This window comes from Dasypus novemcinctus, chromosome 8, assembly GCF_030445035.2.
Source record: "Dasypus novemcinctus isolate mDasNov1 chromosome 8, mDasNov1.1.hap2, whole genome shotgun sequence".
NCBI lineage: Eukaryota > Metazoa > Chordata > Mammalia > Cingulata > Dasypodidae > Dasypus > Dasypus novemcinctus.
In genome coordinates, this window is record NC_080680.1 from 79,760,985 (window position 1) to 79,778,163 (window position 17,179).

The 17,179-nt window shown below is 53.8% G+C and overlaps 2 protein-coding genes across 6 annotated transcripts; both read right to left on the bottom strand.

Moving 5' to 3' along the window:
• Positions 1-897: 897 nt before the first annotated feature.
• STOML2 (stomatin like 2) lies at positions 898-4,382 on the bottom strand. Its single transcript, XM_004485333.5, has 10 exons — positions 4,036-4,382; positions 3,663-3,800; positions 3,079-3,178; positions 2,897-2,955; positions 2,708-2,809; positions 2,429-2,563; positions 2,131-2,275; positions 1,932-2,011; positions 1,592-1,720; positions 898-1,148 (listed from the first exon to the last, which is right to left on the bottom strand). Exons 1-10 carry the CDS (start codon positions 4,078-4,080, stop codon positions 1,011-1,013), a joined length of 1,071 nt encoding a protein of 356 aa, XP_004485390.3. The 5' UTR covers positions 4,081-4,382; the 3' UTR covers positions 898-1,010.
• Positions 4,383-5,111: 729 nt separating this feature from the next.
• ATOSB (atos homolog B) lies at positions 5,112-16,631 on the bottom strand. 5 transcript variants are annotated; one of them, XM_058302035.1, is made up of 9 exons: positions 16,523-16,631; positions 9,043-9,186; positions 7,828-8,796; positions 7,615-7,673; positions 7,317-7,422; positions 7,029-7,187; positions 6,753-6,821; positions 6,487-6,662; positions 5,112-6,354 (listed from the first exon to the last, which is right to left on the bottom strand). In XM_058302035.1, the coding sequence occupies exons 3-9, from the start codon at positions 8,719-8,721 to the stop codon at positions 6,201-6,203; spliced, it is 1,617 nt and encodes a 538-aa protein (XP_058158018.1). In that variant the 5' UTR covers positions 8,722-8,796; positions 9,043-9,186; positions 16,523-16,631; the 3' UTR covers positions 5,112-6,200. The 5 variants fall into 5 exon arrangements, with proteins under 5 accessions (XP_058158018.1, XP_058158017.1, XP_058158016.1 ...); XM_058302034.1 differs by lacking the exon at positions 16,523-16,631 and adding an exon at positions 16,066-16,253; XM_058302033.2 differs by lacking the exon at positions 16,523-16,631 and adding an exon at positions 12,031-12,116.
• Between the last annotated feature and the right edge of the window lie 548 nt (positions 16,632-17,179).

A 17,179-nucleotide genomic window follows, 5' to 3' on the forward strand; every position in this document is an offset into this window, starting at 1 on the left:
TTCTACACCTTGCAGCAGGGGAGCTCTATCTAAAACACTAATGTGATCTGCCTAATCATAAAATTCTTCACAGGAAGGGTGGAAATCCTCCATCGTTCCCTACCACCTTAAGGATAAAGTCCAAATCCTTGAACCTAGTGTGATTTGGCCCTTGCCATACAGTATTAGCCGCATACCCCACCTATCCTTCAGCCACAGCAAACTCTTTGAATGTGCCAACTTCTCTCAAGCCATGGGCCTTTGCATATTCTAATCCCTTGATCCTAGCCTGGCGAATACATGTTAATTCTTCTAGCTTGATCTCAACATCAGTCAGCAACCTTGCTGCCCACAAGGTGACATGCTCTTTCCCCTAGGATCCCTCAGCTATACTTTCCTCCATCATAGCATTTATTACTTCATATCACTGTCAGCGTCCTTATCTGTTTCCCCAACCTGACCGGGAGGAACCACTGAGTATCCATTGTTTTTGTAACCAGTGTCTGGCATTGGGCTTGGCATATAGTGGACAAAACTAAGTGTTTTTTAATCATTAAGGAGTGTCCTCAGTCCCGGATGTCCCTTTGAACCTTCAGCATTACTACCCTGCCAGGGCAGTCCTCCCTCCTTTGAAAACTCCCCTCAACCACCTACTTCAAATACACATATCCACACTCCTTAACAGGAGGGGGATTACATTCCCCAGCTGGCAGCTCAGTAGACATGTGCTTTAAACGTCCACATATCCTAGAGTTCCTTCTGAAGACAGAAAGATGATTTCACTTTACTTGAGGTTCATTCTTGCTCACAGAGGTATCAGCTCCCAAGACCTGATGGTGCCAGTGGGTAAGAGTGGACATCCAAGGAAAATACTTGTGAGTTTCCCAGCTTCATTCCACAATCAAAGAGGACAGTTGCTGGTTTGCCACTGGTGAGTTTATTACATGATTAAAGTTCAAATAAAAAAATAAAAACCAAAATCTTGGCAGGGAGGCCAGAGCCAAAGTCCTCCCTGGCCAAGTCCAACTCTGCTAACTTAGCTTGACTCGATCAAGTTCCTCATCGAGAACTGCCTCTGTGCCCTGGACATCTCTGTTGCTCCTGATGGAGCCCGAGTCCTGGGCCTCTGGCACTGGGGCTTTGGTGAGGGCCCCATATACACCCATGGCCTGAGGAAAGAGGCAGAGACAGAGAGCTATGAGGACAACAGGCAGAGGGTATAGTCCACCCCACCAATGGCTATAAGGAAGAAGGTAGTGCTAGAGCCAGTGAGCTGGTTTTTCCTATCTCCCTTTCTCAAGCCTGAGTCTTACAAGCTTTAGAGTTGGTTCTAGGAATCTTAAAAGCTATTTCTTAGAGCAAGGTGACCCTCAGAAGGCGTGTACAGGTATATACGAAAAGAATGTCTCAAGATCTTCCCTATCTCCAGGGATAGGTGGGGTGACTCATCTTTAGAGATTCATTTCTGTACAGGTATGCAGGGAAGGAAGGGAGGTTTAGGCCTTGAGGCACTCTGAAAGTCTTTATGGTCTGGAAGTAGGGATGGTGCTAGTGGGGTCTCAGTCCCTCACACTGGTGCTCTGTGCTGCGTCCTCCCTCAGGGCACTCTAACCTGGGCCACCATACTGGTGACATCACCGGGATTGGAGGGCAGCAGGATGGTGTTGGAGTCCTTGGCCAGCTTGGAGAATGCGCTGACATACTGCTCAGCTACAGTTAGTGAGGCTGCTGCATCTCCATTCTGTGAACACAGGGGGAATAAAACCAAAGATCACAGAGGAGGACGGGGAAGGTCAGGCTCCTGGGGAGGGGGTATGCAGGTCACAATATATGAGATCATGTAATCTGGGTCAAGGGGGCCCACAAAGGCAGGGACACTGCACAAGGGCAGTTTGAGGGAACCCCTTCCACTGTCAATTCCCATTCCCCACCCCCACCCAGGGGCCTCTCACATGTTGTGTTAGAGCTGCAGCCAGGATACGAATAGCTTCAGCTTTAGCCTTGGCCTTGGCCAGAACTGCACTGGCCTCTCCTGGAAAAAAAAAAACAGTGCTTCACCCATAGGGTTAGGGTACCCCAGAGCTCCTGTCCTTTGCTGACCCTCAAAGATACCACATCCTGCTCCTCCCTTAGCTTCTACATTCTGCTGACCTGCTGCCTGATTTATTTGCTCAGCCTTTTCTGCCTCAGAGGCCAGGATTTGGGCTTGCTTCTTCCCCTCTGCCACGTTGATAGCCGACTCTCGGGTCCCCTCAGACTCTAGAACGGTGGCTCGTTTCCGCCGCTCTGCCTCCACCTAGAAGACCCCAGCAACTCCTCTCAACGAGAAGCCTGGGACACTTTTACCTAGACTTGCAACTATCCCCATCACAACAGGGAAAGGAGTCCAGGTTCTCCTGGGTCTGGAGGACCCTGAGGTCTTCTCCCCCACCCCTCCTTGGTCCCACACCTGCATCTGCATGGATTCTTTCACCCGGGGTGGCACATGGATATCCTTGATCTCATAACGGAGGCAGCGGATGCCCCAGCAGTCAGCAGCCTGGTTGATTGCATCCACAATGCTGGCATTCAAAGACTCCCGCTCCTGGAGGAAAAGAGGTATAAGCTCCATGGCCTAAACCCACCCCTCAGAGGCCTAAGCTGAAAACAGCCTGGGGCTGATCCTGATTCCAGGACTGGATGTCAAGCGCAGGTCTTCAAACCCTAACTCTGCCTCAGGTCCCTTTACCCGGAAGACTTTGTCCAGAGAGAGTTTGCCGAGCTCTGATCTCATGGTTGTCTGAGCCAGCTGGGTGACAGCATACTCAGGATCCTCCACACCATAGCTAGCCTAAAAAGGGCATGGATAGTGTAAGAAGCTTGGGTACATGAATTTGGTGATGTGACTCAGGAGGCAGAATAAAGCAGGGGCAGATACCTTATAAGGGTCCATGATACGCAGGTAAAGAACTCCATCAATTTGCAGAGTCACATTGTCTGCAGGAGAGAAAAGGGAGAAGGTGAGGATCCAAGTCTCAACCAACTCTCTCCTAAGCTCTGGAACTCCAGCAACTGCATCCTACTGGTCTCGGAGTACCCGTGACACCCTGCACCCCTCACCAAGAGTCACAGCCGACTGCTCAGGCACGTTGATGACAATCTCCTTGAGACTCTGCACATATCGGATCCGGTCTAACACAGGGATGAGGATGTTCAAGCCCTGGGAAGAGGAGTCATGGGTCCTCAGAGGGATGGGGACTGTAGGGTTGGGATCCAAAATTAGGCCTGGAGTGGGTAGGGAGTCATATGGAATATGTCCAGAAAAGCAGTACACCTCTGCACACACACACACACCCCTCCCCAAAAGAGAGCCTCAGAGGGTTGTGACACTGGCAAGGAAGCCCAAGAGAACAGGAATGCGAGGCTGGACCTCTTGACAGGAGGGGAGAATCATGGGAATGGAAGCCAGCAGAGCAGCCTCTATGCAGACAGGTGGGGTTGTGGGGGCAGGTAGGGACAATGTCAGGACTGGGGCCTGTGGGTTGTTAGGGCAATATGAAAAGGGGTAACATGGGGTGATGGTCAGCAGCCTGGGGAATCTCAAACCATAGTGGCCAGCAGGCCCTGTAAAGAAGGTGCCCATTCTCCATGCCCTTAGGGAATCGGGCTGTAGGCTGGCCCCGGGTGGGGAGAGAGATTCTCACAGGCTCCAGGATCCGGTGGAATCGGCCCATTCGCTCCACCACCCAGGCCTCCTGCTGCGGCACAAAGAGTACCACGGTGTTTCGGGGCAATCCAGAGGAGGCACGACGCGGGACGCGGCCAGACGCCTGCACAGAGCCCTGAAAGGAAGACCGGGTGAGCTGCGACCCCAGGTGGCCGGGAACTTGGCCCCCTTCAGTGCCTGAGTCGGAGGCATCTCTCCAAACCGCGACCCAAAGGATCCTCGGAGTGGACGCAAATGAGGACCATGACCTCCGACCAGGCCTCTCCCAAACTTAGAATCTCGCTACTTCCCAGCTGAGAACCCAGGTGATCTCTGACTCGACCCTCTGGAAAAAGCGGCCTAGCTCTTACCCTCAGCAAAATGCCCCCAGTGCCCCGCGCCGCACGCGCCAGCATTTCCCACCGCCGCAGCGACCTCCGGAACCAACGAGTCGCAGAGCAGAGCGGTCCTACTAAAAGGCGGACCCTAGTCTTTCCACCTTCAGTCCCACCCTCCGGAAGTACTACCGGTTGCTTCCTCCACGTTCCACACCCAGCCAATCACAGCGTTATTTGGCAGTTCGAGCATCTAGTTGTTCACTGGGAAAGGCAGAGCTTCTAGAGAGGGCACCGGACACGAGCTTGTTCCCGTTTTCGCTGCTTGAGCCCAAGATCCAAACTATGGTGGTCGAAATGGAGGCTAATTTCTGCATGCAGGTGGCCAAGAAACACCTCCCACCGAGTTCTACCCCCACTTAAGGCTTGTTTGCCCTCCTGTGCATTCTATTGCCCCCGTCTGTCACCATAGCTACCAGAAACTGGAGCTGACTCGTAGCCATGGTTGCCATAGTGACATTTTCTGGTAGTCCTGCTGTGTTGTACCCAGCCCTCCCACTGGGTACTGACCCCATTCCCATTACCATAGTGACTGGGCCTAGCATTGCCTGGTGATTGGACGGACACTTTACGTTCTCTTCTTTACCAAGGCACCGTACTCTGCACACTTCTTTCCCATCAGGGTCAGTCAGGTCTGGCCCCCTTGAATTCAGAGTCCAGCAGCACACAGCCCTAACGTTCAGGCGTGCTTGGAGCATGTCATCCTGCACACATTCCTGGTGCTGTGGTGCAGCCTTGAAAAGGCCTGCATGGCCACCCTTATTTGATATATGAGGGCACTGAAGTTCAGAGGGGCTAAAGTCGTCACCAGTAGAAGAATCCAGATCCATATTGGTGCTAGCTTCTCAGACTGGCCCAACCATACCTCTTTACCCATTACCCCAGCTCATTATCTGAAAAGAGCAAGACCAGATCCTAAGACTCAGCGGGCCCAATCCAAGACCTCATGGGCTCAGGCCTGCTGCCTTCTCTCCAAGAGAAAGGGTAGAGTCCCAGCTTATCAGGCCTTCTATCCCACTTCCCATCCTTTTTCCAATAGAAAATCAGGGTTATTTCAAGTTTCCAAACAAGAATTTATTCTTTTTTTTTTTTTCCTAAAAAAAAAAAAGTACCAGGTATAATTTTTTCCTGTTATTTTTCAAGTTTCAGCAAATGCTTGTTCCCCTCAGCCCAGCCCCAGGAGTCAGGGCTGAGGCTGAGTCAGAATCTGGTATGGAAAATGGGGTTATTGGGAACCACATGACTGAGTTTGAGGGGTACCCCTCATCCCAGCTGAGGTAGGTGGGTCAGAGTCTGGCCAGGTGAGAGGAGGCACCCTGGTCCTTGGCCCTCACTCTGCCCCCTGGACACCTTCCTCAGTCAGGACCCCAAAGCAAGGAGACACAGGTAGGAGAGGGGCAGCTGGAATCTGGAGCCCTAGGAGAGGGGTGGTTAACCCCATGTGTGTGCACATGCATGTACGCTCTCATACACAGACAACACACACACACACACACACAGCTGTGCACACACATACACACACATATATGTTGGCTTTCAGAGAGGGGTTAGAGGGTAGGGGAACTGAAGGGAACAGGGAAAGAGAGGGGAAGCCGAGTCTTTGGCTAGTGACTCAGTCCCTCTGGATAACGCCTCTGCCCTCAGATGAGGGAGAGTAGTTCTTCCCCTGCCCCTCATCAGCCTCCTCAACTCCTGAGGTTGGAGCACTATGTGGGAGTGGAAAAGAGGCGGGACACCAATTATCAAGTTTGGGAGGTCACCAAGGCAATCCAATTTGAATAAATTATAAATTAAAAATAAATAAAATAATAAGTGGTCCCTGCCCAGAACAGGGAGGCAACGCTGGCATGACTTGCCTGGGAACTTGGGACAACCTCAGGGTAGCTCTGGTTCCTCCCCACTACCTAAGCTGGCCTGGGAAACCCAAGGAAGGAGACAGGCACGTGGAGTACCCAGAGTAGGGCAGGGTGCAGTAGGGATCAGAGGCTTTAAATGCCCAAATAATCAATTCGGGCATGAGCATGGCGAGGGCTTTAATTCAAGCCTGAAAGGTCTCTCGCCACCTCTCTACATGTCTACTCTGTCCAGGATGGAGCAGGATGGGCAGATCCTTGGCCCACGTAGGTCCAGAGGGCTGGCAATCAGGGAAAAGGTGAATAACGTGGATTGTGAGGGGCCTCAGTCACAGCCTGCAGTTCATAGGGGAGCCCTGTGTCAAGCTCCAGGCTCCGGCGGGAAAAAAGCAGGCGGATGTCTCCATGCAGACTTAAGCGGCCTGAGCGGGAGCTCCGGAACCTGGAGGAGGATAATGTATGTGGTCAGGATATCCAGACAGTAGAGAAATGGGAGATTCCACTTAGAGAAGGGATACCTGGGTTTGGGAAGGGACACCTGGGCCTCCCCAATCAATCCCTGGACTGTCCTCACCTGAGGTGCAGCAAGTAGCAGAGGAGGCGGCGGGTGGGGCTAGCATTTCCCTCCTCACCCACAGGCACCAAAAAGAGGCGATGGCGCAGGAAGGTCATGTGGGCAGCAGGCATGTCCGAGAAGTCAAAGGTCACGAGGAACATCTTTACCACAGTCTGGTTGGGGTTAAATAAGGTCTAGGGGCAGGGCAGGACAGGACAGGCAAGGTTGGTAGAGCCTATGTGCTATTTTCCTCTCCCCCTCCCATTCTCTTAGGGTACACTCACCACTTGGATGGTGCCCACCTTGGGCACACTGTAACCCTTCCTCCCCAGGGGGTTCAGGTCCACGACGCCCTGGGAAAGCCAGGGAGCCATCAGCTCAGGTAGGGGTTGGGGCTATTCAGCCCTCTCCACAATCTCTCGCTCTATCTGCCCCTGCCCCACACTAGAGTTCTCCCCCACCAGCCTGACTCTCCTAGATGAGGAACACCTGAGAAATACCTCCTGCCTCCACCCCTCATCCTCCTGACACACTGACTTTGGGTTGGGGACAGGTCATACCAGGAAGGGGGCCGGGGCATTTTGTTCAGAAACATCAAAGAAGGTGACAGTGACAGGCAGAGTGACATGTTGGGGACAGTAGGATCCACTAGCTCCAATCTCTGCTGTGAAGCCCTCAATGTGGCCAGATGGTGCAATGCGTCCTCGCAGCAATGATTCCTGGGGTTGGGGTGGGAAAAACACATTATGAGAAAGATACCAGTTCTGTTCCTCATCCGTCCATCCAAGCCACACTCCACCATCCCATTCGCCAAGGATCCCCCAATCATGGAGCCCAAGGGGAGCTACCTCAAAGTTGCCCAGCAGGGTACGGCTGACAGCGGGGGTAGGAACAGGAGAGGCACTGGGGGGGCTCAGCAGGCCTGGCCCCTTCCGGAGGCTTCGAAGGGAGCTCCTGGTGGGGGAGGGGACATACAGTGGGTTGGCTTGAAGTATTCTGGGCTGACTACTCATGTCCTAGGTCCCACCCTTTGCCTCTACCAAGGACTCCTGCCCTGCGGTCCCCTATCCTGGGTTTGGAAAGAGGATTACAGAATTCTGTCCTCATTCTCAGAGACAGGGGCAGAGGGAGAAGCTGGTCACTTACAGTTTCAGGCTATGGGCACCTTTCAGCCTCCGCCCCATAGGACTGCAGTCTGTTGGGTCCTGTGGAGAGGAGAACAAGGACAGATGGAAGCCAGGTATGTTATAGGGCAAGGGGATCATCACAGACTCTCACAGGAAATGTCCCTTGCTAGGCCCCCACCTTTACCCATTCAGATATCCACTTGAGAGTAGATGACCTCCTCTCTGGGCTTACCAGCACAGGTTCCTTGGGCCCGGGCAGCAGGTGGCTCCAGAAGGGTGTGGCTTTGGCATCAGAACTGTTGGCAGCAGGAGAATGGCCCAGGGTTCCCCGGCGCCTCCGAGGGGCTGGCCCCTCATCCTCAGAGCTGACATCTGGGATTTCTCCAGCAGGAAGCAGCCTTCGCTTGGTAGGGCAGGGGCCTGGAGGTCCAGGGCCAGGGGGTGTGTGCTCGGGGCTGTGCCCATTGGCAGTGCCAGGGGACTCCCTAGGCCAGGGGCTGCCCCCATTGCCCACCCCAACCACTGGGCTTTTACTCCCTATTTGTGCAAGACTGTGCAAATCAGTGTCAAATGTGTGCAGCTGGCCTGGAGGAACTGGCCCTGGGGACTCCCCCAGGCATCCCTGTCCCCCTGGATCTGGGGAAGCCCAGTCTCTGGTGTGCAAAGTATTGCAGGAAGCATTTGATGGGGACCAGGGGGGTCTATGGGCCCCTGAAGTCCAAGGTGAGGTGGAGCTACCTCCCTGTTCCACAACACAGAGGCCACGATGGGAGAAATGCTGGCTGGCCACTCCCAGTCCCAGCCCCAATCCCTCAGGGCCCAACAGTCCCACAGTAGATGGTTCTTCAGGGGGTAGGCCCTCTCTGGCCCCCAGCCCAGGGCCTCTCTTCAGCTCCCGGGGACCCTCAATGGGTGGGGCTGGCCGCTTTAGGGCCCTATGAGGCTCAGAGGCACCAGCTGGGGGGGAAAAGATGGATACCTGGTAGACCCCAGGGGATGTCGCCCCTCCTGCTGGGCTGTAGCCCATGAGCAGGCCACCCTGGTGGGCCCCCTGCCTGGCTGGAGGCTGTGAAGGGCCAGCCTCTGGCTCTGAGGATGAAGACAGCTCCGCCTGCACGTGGCGCATGAAGCCCCCCTTGGGTCAGGGGGGCCCCCCCGTACGGCCTTTATGCTGGGCCTGGGTTGGGGGGCCTGGGGACATCTGTACAAAAGAAGAGAAGAAAAGGTGGTCAGGGGAATCAATGAGTCTTCTCCCTCCCAGCTAAGTTGCAGACCCTCCCTTGGCCTGAAGAGGTAACCCTAAGGGGTTCCTGGGGGTGGAGAGGTCAGAATTCCCAGATAAATTAATGGAATGCAGAGGTGACAGCCAGAACTCCTAAAAGGGTGACATCTTTAGCTCATCTTTCTCACTGGACCTGCTCACCCCCTCCCCTTCCCTGGTACTCACCCCGATGAAGAGGCCTCAAGCCTAGCTGTATGCTCCCTCTTCCTGACTGATGCTTTGTTCCCCTAGCTTGCAGTCTGGTCCATGCCTGCTGCACTGGCAAGGTGACTGCCACCATTCCGTGCAGCTCCTGGGCTCAGCAGGACCCTGAGGAGAGAAGACAAGACATAAGCCAGGATCCTTGGAGCCACTGGAGCCCAGTTGAGATCCCTGGAGCACAACCGTGGGCTAACAGAGTACACCTGAGACATGCACCTCTCATGTGAGGACCTCTTCAGAAATAGAGGGGACAGGCTTATAATCTAGGGCCCAGATGGCAGAGTTGGACTACTCATGGATTCAAGAGAGGTAGGTCTTGGCTCAAGGTAAGAAGTGAGATGAGACAGGATGACCACTCATCGGGGCTGTCATCTTGGGGACATCTGTGTTGGATGGGAGGGGGGATGAGAACGAAGAGACCATGCCCTGCTGAGAGGTAGCCAGGGCAAGAATTCAGCTCCCTTACTTAAGGCCACTGAAGGGCACAACTCCGTCCCATCTGCCTGTCTCCAAAAGAACAAGCACCACCCCAGAGCCCTAAGGGCAGAGGTCTTAAAGACACTCAACACTCTTCAAAGGTACAAGCCTCAGGTCAGCTCAAAGCTGACCCATCAGCCTTAAATTTCCAATTGTCTCCAGGAGTCTAACCCTTTAACAGGAGGCAACAAATCCAACCAAAAACAAGTTTTGGGGGAGGAGGTACTGCCAGAAGTCACTTCCCAGGTCCTGCCCCTCTGGGTCCTGCAAATTAGAGATAAGGCAGCAGCAGCTGGAAGCAAGTAGGAGCACCTCTCAATACCCCTCATTGAATGCTCACACCCCTAACACCCAATAAGCCCAAACCACTACTTTTCTGGCAAAGTGCCAAGATGGGCTTCACTGACACTCCAGTTGCAGGAGTCTACAGTGGATAAAGGGGAATGTCAAATTGAAAACCATCTTCCTCCAGAGGAGGAAATACTGACCCCAGAGTCAGCTTGTGGGCAGTAGCCTGTGCTGCCTGACATCCACAGTGCCCTTTTCCCTTCAAGGAATGCCACCTGTATGCATATCTGAGCCCTACCCTTCCTCCTGGGATAGGCCAAATGCCATCTCCTCCAGAAAGCCTGCTGTGGCCACCCAGCCCAGAAACATCTCTCTCTTCTCTTGAGACCTCAACTATGGCCAGTGTCACTTTACCTCCTGTAACCCAGTGACAGTTCTGCTTGCTCCTGTGAATAAGCCATCTCCTAGGCTGACTATACGGCTCCTGAGAACAGGTCTGTGCCCCATTCTTCTGCCCAACTATAAGCACAGGGGTAGGCACATAGTACAGCTCAAAAAAAGTAGAAGCAAGCCCCAAGCTTGGGTAGCAATCCTAATAGTGCAGAGGACGACCCCCAGGATGAGAAAAGCAGAGGGTTTAATTGCAGAGTGAGAATCAGCAGTTACAGAGGAGGGTGGACAGGAAGGAAGGGGAGATTTGCCTCTAGGGACTGAAAAGCTCTCCTATACCAAGTCCCCATCATTGTATGCCATATCATACATTTCACAAAGTTCTCAGAACTGGGATCCCAAGAAAATTCAGGGTTCAGATTCCCTGCAGTGGATGGGATGAATGAAAAGGGCAGAACATGAATGGGCAACATTGTCAGAGGGTACAACCTGCTCTCACTTCTACCCCTCCTTTCCTCTACCCAGGCCATTCACATTAAAAGGGCTTTATCCTCAGCACCCCCGCCTCCAGGCCATCCCATTTGGCTTCTTGAATCCTTACCCTGGGGAAGCCAGTTGATGACATGATGCCTTACTTGACCCCAGCATGCCTGGCACCTGCTCATTACCCCAGAGCCCTCTTAATTCCTGCCCCTTCAACAAGATGCTATAAGACTCACTCCCCTGCCGCCAAACCAGTTTGGCTCTAGATCATGGTTTCAAGCTGACTCATGGGGCAGGACTGCAAGGGTGGGGGTGGAGTAGGCTGAACCTCACCCTCTGTGCAGGGGATGGCCAGCAGCTGGCATCAAACAGCTGTGCCAGGCTGTGGTTGGCAAGGACTACAGATCCCAACATGCCAAGGAAGCAAGGCTAGTAAAAACAGCAAGTCCCAGAATACCATGGGTTCTTGCACCCTCAGACACCTGCTAGGCCTGGAAGGTGGAGTGTGTGTGTGGGGGTGCGTGTGTGCTGGTATAGGTATGAACTCGCAGGCTTATTCTCTCCCCTTCTCTTCAGCATTAAAGATACACATTTCTACTCTGATCAAGGAGGGTGACAAGAAGAATTCCTATGCATGTGCTTTCTACCTTTATCCTGCTCAGAGAGAACTGATGCCAGCTGCTCTACATTTTGCCCCTACATATACATATCCACACAAGTCGTTCTCACCGACCACCATGGTAGGTAGGAGAGTCAACCTCTGCTCTCCCATCAACCCCTTGGCCCTTAGCCTAGAGCTCTCCACCCTCAGTGGAGAGGGAACAAACCTCAGCACCCCTTCCAAACAGCCCAGCAGAGTCACTCTGGCTCCTGGACTCCTTGCTTTGAATGATCCCCCACCCCCTGCTCAGTCTCCCAGGTCCCTTCACACCCATCTCCTCCCCATAGCCTGGAACAGGCCCCATTCCCTAGTAAGGCTTCAGAGGTTTGCTCTTTCCTCCTAGCACACACTCACCCCGCTCCTAAATTGGCTTCGCCACGGCGGCCGCTGCTCCGGGCCCTTCCGTCCCGTTCCAATCCCAGTCCCTCCCCTCGGATCCCCGGTCCTCCCCGCCAAAGGGTCCCCAACCCAGACAAAGGGTTGCTCGGGCTGAGTCCTGCTCGCTTAGACTCTTCTCTGCTCAGCTTCGTGTGCAACACTATCCGGCCCGGGCGCCCGCAGCCCCCAGCCGCTGCCGCGCCCCTCCCCGCGACGGTTCCTCCCCGGGGCCGCCCCGGCTCCGCGCCGCCGACTCCGCTGCCCCTCTGACTCACAGGCCATTTCCTACCAGCTGATGGGGCCACCCGCCCCGCCCAGTGTCCCATCACCCCCGCCTCGGCGGGTCGAAGCCGCCACACCCCCTTTCCCAAACCACGCCTTCCCTGGGCCGCGGCCATGCTCATTGGCCCATAGGAGGCCAGCCTCCCGACGACCTCAAGGGTGAGGCACGCCCCCTTCAAATAACGCACGCCCATTGGCCTGTAGGGGGGCAGGCCTACCCAGGGTCACCCCGCCCACCTCCTTAACCCTTCACCGGCCGGAGCCCAAAGCAAGTCTCACCCTTGCCATTTAACCATTTCAAAGGCGGGGACCTGCCACTTCTCACCCCCGCCCTTCCTCTTTCGGGGGGGGGGGGGGGGGGATTAATAGGAAGTCCCAACGCCTTCATAGACATAGTTCGACAGCCCCCAAAGGTAGCCTGCTCTTTACACACCAGACTCCAAATTTTCCCAATCCCATTCTTCCCTCCCCACCTTCCAAACCAGAGAAATGTTGGAACCCAGGAGGATGCCAGAACATTGAAAAATGGCTCAAGTGGGACTCTATTTCCTTCCATTCCAAGAAATGGCATTCTTCCTTCTATTACACCATATTGATGTTCTTTTGTCTTTGTTAGAAGGGTCCCAAGAGTTCCTGAGATAGGGATATATTTTAATTCAGGGTCCAAGATATCACTCCATGTGTCTCTGAGATCAGCTGCCCATCTCTTTGCCTGCACTCTTTCTACTGCTGAAGGACTACTGCTGAAGGAGGCAAGGCACTCAAAGGAAGTGGGATAGGAAGGTTTCTGCCTAGAATGGGGAAATGTGCCCAACTCTTATGATGAAGTTCACCCCTATGACTCACACTCCCTTGAAACTCCCCACCATCCCCCTGAGTTACTGGGCCCCAGATGCAGCCAGATTAAATGGCAGCAGAACCAGCATCACTAATCCCTGCCTTCCTATTCTTTAAATGATAAGAATAGAAATGTTTGCAAGGATTGAGCATTCAAAGACACTTTTTAGAAGGGGGAGCCTATGAAAATAGATAGCTCTTCTATTTGGCCCCCTGCAGTTGTTGGCAAAATGGACAGTTTGGAAGAGGCTTTTCTCTACTTTTGTGTGAACACCAGAGCCAAAAGAGGGAAAGAAACTCAAACCAAGATCCTGGAGAATGGCATCAGCCAGGGTAGGCTCCCTAACTGACCCTCCAGAAGTCCCTCTTTTACAGCTCAGAGACTACAGAAGGCCCAATGTCCTTGATCCTGCCTTGTCTGCACTGAGGGCCCTGAGGGTCATGGAGGGTCCAAGATTGGTACCAGACAGGAAGAAGATGCTCCCCTCCCCCCACTTCCTCCTTGTGCCCTAGGCCTAGGTAGGACAGGCAAAAAACAGTTACTCTAGGTTCCCTTCTCATTCCTGAGATCAGGGGAAAAACCGTTGAAGAGAAATGAGGTTGTCTTAGACTGACTGCTTCCTTGATAGTGGCCTAATGCTGAGAAACAGGATTAAGGAACATTTCAATACCCTGAACAAAAGTTTAGGGTACCAGTGAAAGAGCCTACTTGCCTTAGTAAAAACTGATGGCTGGGAAGACAGACAGAGACAAGGAACAGTGTATGAAAGAAATAATCCCTTGGTAATCCCACCCTGTTCTGTCTTATTGCCACTACCATAGGCCCTGGCCTTAGTTACCCATAAAGGTCAGGGGGCAATAGTTCAGGGGGAAGGATCAAAGATGTTTCAGGTCTCAGTATACCTTGGGAGAGCAGTATGGCACAACTGAAAGGTCTTACTTAGCCACCCTAAACCCTTAAACTGCTTTATTATTATTTCATAGCAGTTACCATCAGTTGACATATTACACATACAACACACATACACACACACACTTCTCTCTCCCCTTATTAGAATGGAAGCTCTATGAAAGCAACAACATTTTGTCTGTTTTGTTCATGCCAGTATTCCCAGAATCAACTTCAGGGCCTGGCACATAAAAAGTGCTCAATAAACACTGGATGAAAGAAAGAAGGGGCTCTGGGCTGAGTGAACAGACAATCAGGGGATCTGGTTCCTAACTCCTGCTCATTCACTGAGTCCTTGGGAAAATCGCATTCTCTCTAGACCTAAGTTTCCAAATCTGTAAAATTTGTATTTTACAGGGTTTGTATAAACAATAACAACTGACGGCCTCTACAACTCTGGCCTTATACAGCTATAATTCTAATGGCTGTTGTTCAAGCTCATTCATTTCTAGAGGGCAGCCCCTGGTGTTTGAATGCCCTGCTGCTTATACAGAAGCAGAAAGGCGCGCAGCAAATTGTGCTCTTTTTCTCCACGCCCCACCTACTCGTACAAAACGTCCAAGTGCTAAAGAAACTGGAGTGAGTCTGTCCTAGGCCCGCCCCCTAGGAAAGACAGTCTGGGAAGCAGTGTTGCCATAGCAATCAGCTCCTCCTCAAAAGCCTTTCAGCCTGCCCTCCTTTACCCCACCCAACCCCAAGGCTTTGTCTGGTCTCAGCACTCATACCCCCAACCCCCCACCCCCAGCCAGTTTTCAGCTATTGGGTGGTTGATTGTGTGAGGAGGCCGGCCTGCGTCCCCTTTCAGCAACACTGTCACACTCATTCAGCCACTGTGCAAAAAGCAAGTCTTTCCCACCCTCTCCCAGCCAGTCCAGGGGCAAAAAGAACTCTGGCATTACATCAAGTCCCTCAGGGAACCAGAGGAGCCCTCTAGAGGACTAGGCTCTAAGTCTCACATTTGACAGTCAACTTCTGAGCAAGAAATGTGGGGAGTCACTCCCTCTTCCTACCCCAGTTTAGAGTCCTAGGTTCAGCCTACAATAATGACCCACCTCCCAAAACACAGATTAAAGACCCTTGATACTCTTTACCACTTCCCCACTCTCATAGAAGCCCAGAAATTTTGAGGGCCCTAGGGTTTCCCACCCAGGAGACGAACAAAGATGGTGCAAATCAGTTTGTGGCAAGTGGTAAAAATGTGGTTATGTCATTTGGGGGTCTGTCAGGGAGACCTTGGGGGTAGTAGTGGGAGTGGGATCTAGATAGTGCTGCAGGTTACCAGGGTCTCTGGTAACTAAGTACAAAGTCTCAGGCAGGGCATAGCTCCTAGGAGGGCAAGGACCAGGCCAGGCCCCAGGGCGAGGAAGGAAGTGGGAAATGAGCACACCCAGAGCTTAAGGGCAGGGCAAAGTGGGGGGTTGGGTAGGGGGATGGGGGCGTGAGACAGGGACCCAGGCAGGCTTCAGAGAGGAATAGGAACTAGGGTGGGGGGTTGACAGGAACTGAATTGGAAAAAGGTCCCAGGAAAAGAGACCCCAGTCTCAGCTGGACAGATCCAGAACAGACTGAGATGGCAAGTAGGGGGGCCTGGCTCTCCTCTAAGCGTGCTTAGGCAGAAGGCAGAGTGGACAGCAATCTGAGGAGCCAGAAACATTACAGATTGGCTTCTTCACCCCACTAATTCCATCACCCCTTTGATCTTAGAATATGGTACACAAACCTTTTGGAGTTCCTACATGCCCCTAGAATATTACTTTCTTAAAGCACCTGAGTTTCTGTCTCTTTACTCAGAGCCTACAACCTTTCCCCCTCACACAGCGCCCAAAGCCCTATCCCCTCGCAGAAGGTCTCTTCCTCCACATAACCCCTCCGTTCCTCCCACACACTGGACCACCAGCCCTTCTCCACCACACAGCATCCCCTCCCCCCAAAGCGCGTCCAGATCCCCTCTCCCTCAAGAATAGCCACCAACTCTCTACATCAGTCAGCTCGCTCCCTCACATTGTACGTATCACCCCCACAAAGCATTCCCACCTTTCCCTCACAGGGCTCCAGGAGATAGCACCTCCTTGCCCACACATTAAGCCCCCAATCCCCCCCCCCCCAAATCCATGTCCTTCCTCCCTCCACCACCAGCCGTCTCCGGATCCTCTCTTCCCCTAACGGTGCCCCCCATCTCCTCACATCCGCCCAAGCGTGCTCCCGTCCTTTTCCCTTCTTCCACAAGCACCCCTACCCACACCTGTAGTTCCGTGGGTCCCGTGGCACCTTTGGAGGTAGTGGATTGGAGCAGTGACTGAGCAGCCGTCGCTGCAGCCTCGGCCTGCAAACCTCGCCCCTACGGCCCGGCCCCGCCCCGCCCCGCCCGGGCCCACCCTCTCTTTGGTCCCACCTCCCACCTTCCCCAGGCTAGTCCTCTTTCCTTGTTTCTTTAATTCCTCGGGTTCCTCCCCTGAAATCTAGGCCCCGCCTTCACTGGCCCCGCCCCCTCACGTCTTCTCTGCATTTCCCCAGGATCCTCCGCTTGCTCCTAGCCCCGCCCCTGGTCCCCGCCCCCTTGGGGGTCTCTCCGCCTTTCACCAGGGCCCGCCCCTTCGGATTCCAGCCTGGCGGAACCGGCGCCCTACCGCCGTACCACCGCGAGCTCTCGCTCATCTCAGAGCCTCTCCTTCCCCCGCCCCTTCTGCCGCTCGCCTCACCCGGGCGCTCGCGCTCCAGCCGGGATCCGCTGGCTCTGATTGGCGGCGGCGGCGGCCCCAATGGATGGCGGAGGAGACAAAGTGATGGCTGCAGGTTGCCTGAGGTCCCACCCCGGCCACGTGCGGCTTCTGTGATGACAGATCTAGAGGGGCGGGGCCTCAGCCCGCAGGCTGCGGACCAAGACCGACCGGATCCTCGCGGAGGGCAAGCTGGGGCCAAAGGACTAGCCTGAGAGCTCTGAGGCCCTGCTGGAGCTCTCCGGACGTTTTCACGCTGGTGTGAGCTGCCTAAGGAACTTGAGCCTATTTGTGGGGCTGTCTGGGGTAGGGCGTTCATTTGTCCTCCTGGGGGAGGTCTATGGGGTTTGCAAGGTAATTAATGCAAGGAGCCTCGGGGGCCTGTGAAGATGGCATCTGAGAGGTGGGGGTCTCAGGTTTGGAAAGTGATCTGTTTCTGCATGCTATACTTGTGCGGACGGGTCTGGATTTTGAGAGATAAGCGATAAAAATCATTTCTATACCTAAAATGGGTCAGCTAGGAGGTCTGCGAATTTTACCAGCCTGTGTTAATACAGAGTTAGAAGGGCCTGCCCTCGTTGGAGAAGAGTTGGGTCTCTGCCTTGAACAGGTGTCGAGTGAATCTGTACAGTTACATAT